Consider the following 12,370-nt stretch of genomic DNA (forward strand, 5'->3'; position numbering starts at 1 on the left):
TAGTGTTTGGCTATAGAATTGTAAACATTTTGAAAACATATATTTGTAAAAGGCATAAATCATAATATATGACCATTAACTTGATTTGAACTGACAATTATTATCTTTAATATTATCAGTGCATAAGTAGGCTCGTTAACTATTCAAAACTTGAATAAACAAACACTGAAATATTGCAGGTCACATAAGAACTTTATCAAAATTGCATTGATGAACTATTATGGGATTGTAGGTCGAATATCATTCTTTTCACCCTTTTTAAAATGATTGAATGTAATCCTAGATTGTTCCTAAAATATTGAAATGGGAGTTTTGACAAAGGTTTGGTGAAGATGTCTATAATTTTATAAGATCGGGGAATATATAGAGTTGTCAATGCTCCAATTTCAACCTTAGCTTCCCACGAACAAAGTGATAGTCGATCTCTATATGCTTTGTGTGGGCATGAAATACTAAATTTATGATTATGTAAAGTGCATTTTTTTTGTCACAAAAGAGTTGTGGTGGTTCACGTAATAATTCAATTCCAACATCTCGTATAAGAAGGTAATCCATATTAGTCTTGTCGATGTACTTGCCATTGACCTATATTCTGCTTCAGCCTTATCTTGAAACTGTTGGTTGCTTTTTTGATGATCAAGAAATACAATTAGCTCCTAGATATATACAACGAAAGGGTCAAAAATACCCTTAAACTATCCGAAATAGCTTATATTTATTAAACTATATTTCGGCTCAAAACTATCCTTCCCGTCAAACTATTGGGTCAAAAGTACCCTTCTTATTAACGAAAGTTGTTAAATGTCATGTGGATGTCACATTGCACGCCAATAGGGTTCCACTGCCACATAGACTAAAAGGAAAAGGGTCAAAAATACCTTAAACTATCCGAAATAGCTCATATTTACCCTTAAACTATATTTCGGCTCAAAACTATCCTTTCTGTCAAACTATTGGGTCAAAAGTGCCTTCTTATTAACGGAAGTTGTTAAATGCCATGTGGTAGTGGAACCCTATTGACATGCAATGTGACATCCACATGGCGTTTAACAACTTCGGTTAATAAGAAGGGTACTTTTGACCCAATAGTTTGACGGGAAGGGTAGTTTTGAGCCGAAATATAGTTAAAGGGTAAATATGAGCTATTTCGGATAGTTTAAGAATATTTTTGACCCTTTTCCGTATATACAACAACCAGTAGTTCTTCTAGTGTCCGGACAACATGCCCAATCGGCTTCACAAAATTCATATAGCTTTAAGAGGACTTTGGATAAGAAAATTTGATTCCATAGTGCATTGTTCCTTTGAGATATCGAAGTGTTCTCTTTATTGCTTTCATGTCTCTTTTTGTTGGCTCATTCAGTTTTTGACATACTTTATTTAAGTCTACCCCTCCTATTTAACACTCTTTAAATTATATAATGTAATATTTTGTGTAGGGTTCTTGTTATCCTCTTGCACTATAAATTATGCTTTATTATAGTCGATGGTATTTTTCACCCACTAGACACGTGAATTGTTTAAGATCGGACATCGATTATGACTCTGTCCCAAACCACAACCCAAAACTCAATTCTAGACGATACCTGACCCTGATCCTGACTTGAGACCTTGGACCCAATCCCAATCCCAACCCAAGATCCAAGACCCAACGAACAGGAACCTGAGATTCGACCTCGATTTAAAAATATTTTATTATTTATTGAGGTTATTATAAATTCAATGAAGTGACAAATTTTATAATGTTAACTTAACTACCTAATAGATAGATACTTGAAAAAAGTGCACAATTGCTTTTTCAAAGTGTTTAACAAATGCACGTTATATAATATGTTCGGATACTCAATTAAAACAAGTCGTACTAGTACATGTGTAAAATAACAAAAATAACCCCACAATAATATATATATATATATATATATATAATACTATTAAAGGCGCAGAAAGGGCAAAATATTTTCAATTCTATTTGGTTTCAAAGCTGCGTTTTCTCCGTATTACACAAATTGAAAAGAGAGCTTTGACGCCGACGCAACAATGGCGGACGATGATTATGATATGGACGGAGGGTTAGTGCCGCCGTCCTTTATTGTTTTTATCTTGTTGAAATTTGATGTTTATTTGGTTTATTATGTCTAATACCAATTGATTTGCCTATTGAGTATGAACTTATTTAGGGTTTAGGGCTAGGGTTTATGGAAAAACTTATTTTGGGGTTTGTCTGATTTTACTGTTTCGTTGTTTAGCTTGTGGTCGAGGCTTAGGGTTTTGCGAATTTGTGTTTTTGTTCTTTGAATTTAACATGACCTATTCTCTTCTTTTTGCCCCTTTCGGGCTTATTCTTCGTCTTTGATTATTGATTTATCTGTGGGAAGTGTTGAGGACTTGAGATAAACAAGTAAAGGTGTCCCCTTTCTGAAAGTCTAGCTTTTAGAGAGGTGTTTCACAGGATTAAACTTTTAAAACGAGGCAGTTCACACAATTCAATATGGTAACAGGGGTGGCAGAAGTCTCAGTTTGAGTCTCATTGTCACAAATTAACGGAATTGGTATGAGGATGACATGAATTGAGCTTAAGCAGGGAAAAATGGTCGGGGAGGACTCTTATAGCTGACCCTGGCTTTTTTGGATTGAGATTTGAGGCAGAGTTGTTGTACTTCTTTGTGCATGGTGCAAAAGAGAAAAAAGTTAGACCCACATGTGAGGAATATTCCATATCCAAAATAAACACTCAAAACTTCTCCAACATCTTAAGATTTTAAATGATGCAATTCACACTATTTAACGACAATGATCTATGTATTGGGAAGAGTATTCTTAAGATGACCTTGTAGGATATGGTGGAAAAATACCCTTTAAGCACTAGGTAGACTGAGGTTGCTCGATAACGGCTTTACCATTGAGTTCAACTTGTGCTGCATTGCTGCTTTTAGTAGATCACTTGTATCGATATAGAGATTATTGTGAATCTTAGCTAAGTAGTTCATTTAAGCATAAAGTTATTTAACTAGTTGCATATTGGAAGAAATTCACATGAAAAAACTTTCCCTTTCTTTCTTTTCTTCTTTATTCTTGTTTTATCCCTTCTACGAATTTCATCTATGGCCAATGCCCCCAGCTAAATAGGTGTAAAGAAAAGCTACCTGAGAAAAAGCAAGAATGGGAGAGGATGATCAGCTGTGCTTGAAGGTCATTTAGCACTGATGTTACAAGTGTCCTTATTTTGCTCAAGAAATACTTTGTATTACTAATACAAAGTTTTCAAATATATTTAAATATCTGAGTATTTCAAAAATTGCAGCAAACCTTCTCAATGTATATATTGCTTTCTGAAGTGCATGCTTGTACAAACCAGGAGCTTTCTACTTTTTTGGTTTCAAGCTTTCCCTAGATCACTTTATGCATTGGGTAGGGTATTGACCTTTCCTAGTAGCTACTTTTGTGGTTAAACCCGTTTGTGACTTGGTTTATTTGTTTGTTGTTTTTTGATTTGGTGTTTATGAAGATAAATTATGTTTGATTTTGGTAAACGTCATTGGATATTGTACCTATTAGGCATCTTATCTGTTACATTTGTGCAGATACGTGGACGAGCCAATGGATCCTGAACCTGATGTAAGATGATTTCTCTTATTTGTAATCCTCATTATAAGTATGTTTATGCTGGATAAGTATTTGATGAAGTATTTTTCATTATTGTGCTTAACTGACAGGAAGGAGCAGAGATTGAAGAAGATAATGGCAACAATGAGGACATACCAGATCCCCTGATGGGTGAAGGTGAGGAAAAACCAGAGCAGCAAGAGCCTGTGGAACGACCTCGTAAGACATCAAAGTTTATGACAAAATATGAACGTGCAAGAATCCTGGGCACTCGTGCACTCCAGATCAGGTCATTACTTTTTCCTCGATTCCGCTTTTGCCAAGGCCTTACTTTATAGTTTGATAACTTGTAAGAGCTGCAATATATATATGTTTTCTGACCTGGTGAGTTATTTTGTCCTCGAGCAGCATGAATGCACCTGTGATGGTTGAGTTGGAGGGAGAAACTGACCCACTTGAGGTAAGCCTCTTTTTAAAAATGCAGATTGTGCAACATGTCTATTTGGTGAAGTTTCTAGATTGACTGATGTCTTTTTTGTCAAAATTCATTTATGCTAATAGATTGCTATGAAAGAGCTCCGAGAGAGGAAGATACCATTCACAATTCGCCGTTACTTGCCTGATGGAAGGCAAGACTTCCTTTGTCTGTTAGCATTTGTTACTATATCTTCCTCTTTCCTTCCCTCATCCTATGTCTTGTCATTTCTCACTTAAATTAATTTTATCTTCTGTGTTTATTAGTTATGAAGATTGGGGAGTCGATGAACTGATTGTTGAGGATTCATGGAAGAGACAAGTCGGAGGAACTTGACTGCTGAAGTGCCTCTTTTGCTTGTTGCTGCAGACTTATTAGGAATGTTATCTGTCGTTTCTGGTTGTCGTACTCTGCTGAATTGTTGCCGACTTAATATTACCAATGCTATGAATATATTTTGGAAAACTCAAGTGATTAGTCGTATAGGCTGTTTCTTTTAGTACAAGTTCTAATGTGTATGTATTTGTCGTGAGTGTCAACCTCTTGATGAAGCTAGGGCTCTGAACTTGGCACGCCTTGCAAATGCAACGGAGATAATTGCCAGTTGGGTCCTAAGACTCCAGAAGTTTGTTAAACACCTTTTAAGCAGTTCTTCTGTTTTAGTATTTTCTTTCTCAAGTCTTTAGAGATGCATTAATCAAGTTGCTGAAATCCCAATGGTTTTTTGCTAAAGCTTCGTCTCGCGCTAGCTTGCTTGGTTTGTGCTCATTGCAGTCATAGTAGTACTTTCCAGTCACCCCTTTCAAACTTGGATGAAGTGCAACATAACATGTTGTAGCTGCCCCTAAAAAATTAGAATCATTGTTAATCACAGTTAACATAATTTCATTTTAAGTGGCACTAATTGTCCATGTGGATGTCTGGTTAATTATATTTTTATTACTATGGTGTTTAGACTGGCTTGTGCATATGTAAATGTTTAAAAATATAGAAAATACATACTCGTCAAAAGAGCAGAAGGCCTCATGAGGGGAGTCATTATTAGTCCTGGATACACTGAGTTGACAGTAATGTTTGTTCCCTCTTTCTTTATTTGATGATATAAAATAATTAGACCGTCTAATTTCTAACAGTTTAAAGCTTTTAGATGAACTGGTTCATATAGTCTGATGAGCATGTGTGACCAAAAGAACTTAAAACGGACTAACAGAGAGATCTAGTTTTGACATATAGCGCGTTTTTCTAAAAAAAAAATGTGTATTAAAAACTTCATTGTCGATTCTATGAGAATTAATTATAAAAGCCTTTCATTTCTTCTCTTCAATGGAAGTCTAATTTTGGCTTAATTCTTCCTTTGTTGTTCGATTCAACCTCTGATAAAAAAGTTTAACAGTGAGCATAGAGAAGAGCTTATGATTAGCCTTTTGGGAAATTTCTAAATGAACAATCTCAATGAAACCTTTCAAGTATCTTATTTTACTACGTTCAACTCTACGTATTCTTCTATCTGCTACGCCGTCTTCTAAAAGCTGAAATGGACAGAACATAATACTTGCATTGGCGAAAGCATACAAAGATAGTGGATGCGATCCAATCAAATATTAGTGATGGATCTTCCTCCTCGAATCTCTTCTCTCTTTTGACTACTTTATCTGAAATCGTTTGACTTGATACACAGTTTTAATAAAAATGTAAGGCTTTTGAATTCTATGGTCTAAAATATTCATTGACTATTCGTACATTTATCAATCATTTCATTAACGGTAAAAGAGGTATTTTAAAGTTAAAATTATCTCCAACTATAGAAAGATGACATTCTTTTTTACGAACTAAAAAACAAAGTATGTTACATAAACTGAGAAAAATCAAAGAGACAAGCCCTCATGATATTGGAAGCAAAACTAACAAAGCTTAATACTCAACAAACCCCTAACAACTTTTTTCATAAAATGTGAATGAAATAGTAACATTTTCTTTCTCAAGTTTTTAGAGATGCATTAACCAAGTTGTTGCTGAAATCCCAAAGGTTTTTTGCTAAAGCTTCGTCTCGCGCTAGCTTGCTTGGCTTGTACTCATTGCAGTCATAGTAGTACTTTCCAGTCAGCCCTTTTAAACTTGGATGAAGTGCAACATAACATGTTGTAGCTGCCCCCTGAAAAATTCGAATCATTGTAAATCACAGAATCAGATGTCGGAAAATTATACTGTATATAATGTCAATTCTCCTTGTTGAATCTCCTTGACGCCTTCATGTGTTTACTCTTTTTTAATGTTTCGAATACAATTAGTAAAAATCCTGGCTCAGCCACTGAATGTAGTACAGTTCACGAAAAGATCAAAACGTTTGCAAGGAAGGAAATACATTTTTACCTGAGGGACATTCTTCCATAGGATACAAGTGAAAGCCCTAAAAATTCCTGTCAAACAAAATCCAAGTGATTAAAAAAAGATCATGAAATATGAAGTAGTATATCCTGTTGGGAGCGCCACCCCCTAATGGACCCTGCAGAGCGCGATCTGGATTTAATCGGAGCTCTAGTGTGGGAAATATGAATGTTTAATAATATAGAAAATACATACTCATCAAAAGTGCAGAATGCCTCATGAGGGGAGTCATAATTAGTCCTGGATGCACTGAGTTGACAGTTATATTTTCTCCCTCTTCCTATATTTGATGATATAAAATAATTAGACTGTCTAATCTCTAACAGCTTAAACTTTTAGATGAGATAGTTCACACAGTCTGATGAACATCTAGTATTGACATATAGCGCGTTGTTTCTCTAAGCTTACAGTAAAAAAAAAAGTTTAGTTAATTACCTGCAATCGACGTGAAAGTTCATTGGCATGTAATATGTTTGCTAATTTGGATTGAGCATATGCTAGTTTGTTTTGATAACTAGTTCAAAAAAAACAATAGATAGGTAAATTAGTTAAATGAGAAGTCATGATAACATTTATAGTAAGTAAATTAGTATATGTGTTGCTCTGACTCTTCAAAAATCGATCAGGTGTGTGTCAGATCCTTCAAAAGTAGTGCTTTTTAGTGGATTTGATACTGGAACGACAACATTTTTGTAGAGTCTGAGCAACGTGGGAACGGTAGTATACCTGTTTTTTTGGTTGATCTTTTGAAATCTTATTCCTCCTTTGTAAGGGCAAATGTGAGCTACTGATGATAAGTTCACAATTCTACCCTCAATTCCACTAGATTTTGCTGTTTCCTTCATTTTGTCTAGTAAAAGATTAGTCAAGTAGAAATGACCTGAAAATCCAAAAAAGATGAGTTTTTTTAGAGGTTTGAGAACTTCGATAACGTTTATGAAAGTCTTTCATTTGCTTCTCTTCGATAGAAATTTGAGTTTTTCATGATGTATTAGCATAATTCATTCTTCTGATGATTGATTCAACCTCTGATAAAAAAGTTCAATAATGAGCATAACGACCTTATTGTTCTGAAGGAGAGAAGAAGTTGTGATGATTAGCTTTAACTTTCTTATTTTACTATGTTCAACTCTACGTACACTTCTATTCGTAAAGTAACAGAGTTTGACAGAGTATATACCTAGATGATTTGTCGCGAATTGCATCTCAACGCCATCTTCTGAGAGCTGAAATGGACAGAACATAATACCTGCATTGTTTCTGTTTTTTTTGCAAATTCTCATTAGGCAAACATGTTCTGTTTTGTTCTGTTTTTCAAAGCTAAGAACTCAATTAATAATGCAGAATTACATTAAGATGTTGAGAGGAAGATCAAGTGATTTGAAATTATCGGTAAATGTCTTGACAGATCTAATTGAGCTCAAGTCAAGTTTCTCAACATCGACACGAGCATTTTTGTTGTCGTTGAGAATGCATTGTTTAGCCTTATTCGCGGCCTCCATATTTCGTGCTGCAATAATCACTTGGACATTCCTCATTGCTAAAACTCTTGCTGTCTCCAAACCTATGCCACTCGCGCCTCCTGTTTAGACAAAAAAAACGAAGTGTGAATGAAGAATTTGGAAGTAAAAACACCTTTCGTGGACAATGTGGATGAGAGCATAAAGAAGTTCATCCTGAGTACAACAACATATCCAGTGAAGTTCGTCTCTAGTAAAAGCTAAAAAAAAAATTGAAGTGTGAATGAAGAATTTGAAGTAAAAACGTCTTTCGTGGATAATGTGGATGAGATCATAAAGAAGTTCGTCTTGAGTACAACAACAACATACTCAGTGAAGTTCGTCTCTGAGTAAAAGCTAAAAAGAACACATAACATCATATTTGTTAATCAAAACTATAGTGTTTACCTAATGAGATTGTATTTCTTGATGTAATTATTCATTTTCTGCTGTAAGTGTAAATCTTTCTTTTCTAAGATTCTACATTCATATTCTTCATACAATAGAAGTTTGTATTTTTTTGTGAATCAATAGTTGTTGTTCTTTCACTTGTGAATTCCGACTTACTTTATTAGAGAGCGTTTTACCTCAATAGTGAGATTTTTCAATGCGAATTCAAATATTGTTCAAGAGTTAGTTCACTTACTAGACATTAATGTCGTTAAATGTTTTAGCGATTCAGTAATAATATTTACTCAATAGTTTGTAACTATATTTGCAGCAATAAATATTACCACTAAATGAAAAATGGGTAATTTTAAATGGCCAAAAAATTTGGCCAGAATTTGGCCAGCATGGTGGAGGACAAAAAGTCAAATAATTTTTCATATGTATATATTAAATCTTGAATATTTTAAACGAATTTTTTTTTTTCGCCACTAGATCTATTCATTAATAAATAAATAAAAAAATCAAGATTTAATCAAATACATAAATTATTTTCCCAAATTTTTTATTACCAAAAAAGAAAATCTAAAATTCCAACTAAGATCCTTTTAGCAATATAACAAAACAAGAGAGACCATATATATTGGAGGACAAAGAGTCAAAAACTAACAAATTAAAAACATCACAAAGTACTTTGAGAATGTTTGTCTAGACAAATTTTAAGGCTGCTGAGCTCCAACACATGGGGAAGTTTGTTTGGCCCCTCAAATTAAAGTCTCCAATTTTATTTTATTTAATACAAGGAAAAATAAATAATAAAAAAATAAGAAATCCTAATATAAAATATTCCATTAAGTTGGCTTTAGGTGAACTAAAGAGTCTAGCTTTTATATAACTTTCATCCAAACACGGCTTTAACTATTAATGAATTCACATGCACGTCAATATCATTATGAGTTTAAATGCATTATTTGATATAATCTAGTAAATACAGTAACCTGCCGTGCGGTGCGAACATTTTCGCTAAAGGAATTCAAAATACGAAAAATTAAATTTGAAGTTAGAATATGAACATGTGAATTTCATGATCCTTTCGTAAAATTAGAAATTTGTGTGTGTATTTTTAAAAAAAATGGTATAATGATATTTGTTAGCACCCATTCTACAAGAAGGTTAAATACAACACATAGTTGAAAACTTGAGTTATTTATCTCGAGGATCAATTATCACTTAATATATTTTTCTCTTTGTTTTAGTCTATTTGGCCAAGCTTCTAAAATGAGCTTATTTTGAAAAGCACGTTATTTTTTTAAAGCAGTTTGTGTTTGACAAATAAATTTTTAGAATATTTTTGAGCAATCATTACTCATTAGTGTCTAGCCAAGCTTTTTAAAAGTGTTTGCGGAGGAAACTACTTTTTTTTAACTTCTAAAAAACAATTTTTGCTAGTCGTCAAAAACAATATTTTCTTTTAAAAGCTTGATCATGCACCTCATTTTTTTAAAAATAAGTACTGTTTGACAAAAATAAACACGTTTAACCTTCCAAAAGCTTGACCAACATATGCATACAGTTAATTTAAATTAAGTCAGAATCAAAATCAAATCAATCAAATGCGAAGGGATGAAAATATCCCGGTCCATGAATGTGTACTCTCCAGTCCAAAAAAATGTCTAAGCGTGACGGAGTGATTTACAAAAAGAATCACATATCATCAATACTAAGAATTGAGACTTTTGAACTCCTTATAAACCTCGAACAATCCTCCTCCCTTTTAAGTTAAGCCAAAAACCTAATTTGACACATACATCACACCCTTACAAATCCAACCCTTCCCTTTACTAATAAACCTAATATGAAATACTTTATGCATCGAACTGTATTCTTATGAAAAAACTTTATGCATCGAACTATATTCTTATGAAATACTTTATGCATCGAAATGTATCCTTTTATATCGATATATATAACTTAAAAATGATAGTATAGGGGGAAAAAACCTGTGACTATGGCTGTGAGATTGGAACCATCAATGCCATGAGTAACTTGCTCAGCAGTAGAAGCTGATCCAAAACCACTTGGACCTGGCCTTCCAGTTATCAACCTAAACATACTTCAAAAATAAAAAAAATGTAACACACACAAAACTAATAGTTAAACAAGGAAAAAAGAGTAGAAGAGAGACAAGCAAAAAGAAATTTTGTTCAAAATATATATTTAGAGATGTAATGATTTTTTTGGAATGGGAACATATATAGATAAAAAGTTGGTGGTGTGAATATAGGAGAAATTATTGTGTGTCTCATGATCTCTCTCACACACTTTATGTGCAGTGATTGGACTGTTTTATCCTTAGCTAGAGATCATTTTGGGTTCAAGCCCCAGGTATGGAGACAATCATGTTGGAAGCGTCACCCAAAGGCGTTGCAGTGCGCGATCAGTGGCGGAGCCACCTTATAGCAAAATTATATTATTTATACATGGTTAAAATAATTTTTTAGGTATATAGAGTAAATGTCGAACCCCCTTCGGCTACTTCGTGTGTCTATTTCTTCAGATTTTAAACCCCCTTATTGAAAATCCTGGCTTCATCACTATGCGCGATCTAAATTTAGTTAGGGTTTTAATGTGGACTCCGAATATCGGAGAGAAAACCAAAAAAAGTGTTTTTTTTTAAACTTTTTTTTTTTTTTTTTAAAAAAAAGTAGGTGATGGTAGTGAATTGGGATGTAGAAGAGATTCAAATTTAATGTGTAAGTCGGTGACTGCCTCTAATTATCTTCACCAACCTCTCAACTGTTTTCTTGTTTTTTGGGTTCATATAAATAAGAATTATAATTTTAATTTATTTTATAATAATTATATTTTGATATGATTTTTTAGGAATATAATTTATAGGGGTGAAAAGGTAGGGTTTTTGTAATACATAGATTATAAGTGTTTGATTTTAAAATATAGAGATATTTGAAATAAAGTCATATTACAAGAATGTTAAGTGTAATTAATTAAACCGTATTAATTTTTAAAATATAGAGATATTTGAAATGAAGTCATGCACGTGAGGCTGTGGTTTGGATCGATTTTTTGTTAAAAGGAAATCAAATTAATAATTTGATTTATCAAATGTTAGAATAAAATCAAATTAATTTAATCGGTTTTTCATTGCTTTGATTTTGTTGGGTTTTTCGCTTAATTCAGTTTTAATATACTTAGTTACAATTTACCATATTCCAACATAACACCACGTCACCACCAAAAAAAATTATTTATATATATAGCTTTCTCCAGAAAAAAAATTGTATACATTGTTCAAGAATTTAGTCATTTTAAAGGAATTTTGAATTGTTTTGTGTAAAAATAAATAAATTAAGATTTAGTTGTGATTTGTCAAGACATCTTAACAGTATTTGAATTTAAAAATAATGATTAATTTAAGAACTCAAAGATAAATTATTTTGAACATGAATATATTCTTAATTTTAACAAAATAAAAAGTACAAATTAAACTAGAAAGTAAAGACAAAAAAAAATCAATTATTATAGAGATAAACACATAAATTACGAATCAAAAGTGCAAAAGATTAATTAATATTTATCGTAAATTTTTAATTTTACTTGTATTAATTATGAAATGGTCCATATTAATATTGTAATTTGTACGTCTTGTCAGTGCCAACGTACGTAGTCATTTTCATGTGATCAATGTTTCCTAATTTATATATATCCTTTTTCTCACCCATCCTGAAAAAAATCAGGACGGATCATAATTTTATTAATAAAACATTATTTATTACTCCATATATATATTATATAGTATGACACATATCTTGTATTAGCATCGAGATGAAGTTTTACTATAAATTGGGTCGGATTGGTCCAATTCAATCGTCCAGACCTAACTCAATCAACTCGATAAAAAACTAGCTCGACACTAACCAGGTATGGGAGTGAGGGGGAGAAGGAGGTTGAGCCGGACATAAGGTTAGGCCCGAACCAACTCGGAACAGATAGAGGCTCTCTT

General features: G+C 32.9%; 2 protein-coding genes across 2 annotated transcripts; one reads left to right on the top strand and one right to left on the bottom strand.

Moving 5' to 3' along the window:
* The first annotated feature begins 1,916 nt into the window (after nucleotides 1–1,916).
* On the top strand, nucleotides 1,917–4,786 carry LOC125825946 (DNA-directed RNA polymerases II and V subunit 6B-like). The gene is made up of 6 exons (XM_049505238.1): nucleotides 1,917–2,069; nucleotides 3,582–3,615; nucleotides 3,714–3,892; nucleotides 4,012–4,063; nucleotides 4,165–4,232; nucleotides 4,345–4,786. Exons 1-6 carry the CDS (start codon nucleotides 2,038–2,040, stop codon nucleotides 4,412–4,414), a joined length of 435 nt encoding a protein of 144 aa, XP_049361195.1. The 5' UTR covers nucleotides 1,917–2,037; the 3' UTR covers nucleotides 4,415–4,786.
* A 1,100-nt stretch (nucleotides 4,787–5,886) lies between these two features.
* LOC125825848 (short-chain dehydrogenase TIC 32 B, chloroplastic-like) lies at nucleotides 5,887–10,493 on the bottom strand. Its single transcript, XM_049505136.1, has 8 exons — nucleotides 10,350–10,493; nucleotides 7,814–8,045; nucleotides 7,644–7,723; nucleotides 7,190–7,343; nucleotides 6,899–6,977; nucleotides 6,659–6,743; nucleotides 6,449–6,495; nucleotides 5,887–6,230 (listed from the first exon to the last, which is right to left on the bottom strand). The coding sequence occupies exons 1-8, from the start codon at nucleotides 10,459–10,461 to the stop codon at nucleotides 6,057–6,059; spliced, it is 963 nt and encodes a 320-aa protein (XP_049361093.1). The 5' UTR covers nucleotides 10,462–10,493; the 3' UTR covers nucleotides 5,887–6,056.
* Nucleotides 10,494–12,370: the final 1,877 nt, after the last annotated feature.

The sequence above is a fragment of the Solanum verrucosum genome, unplaced genomic scaffold (genome assembly GCF_900185275.1).
Source record: "Solanum verrucosum unplaced genomic scaffold, falcon-dt-bn FXZP01000125.1, whole genome shotgun sequence".
In the NCBI taxonomy this organism is placed as follows: domain Eukaryota; kingdom Viridiplantae; phylum Streptophyta; class Magnoliopsida; order Solanales; family Solanaceae; genus Solanum; species Solanum verrucosum.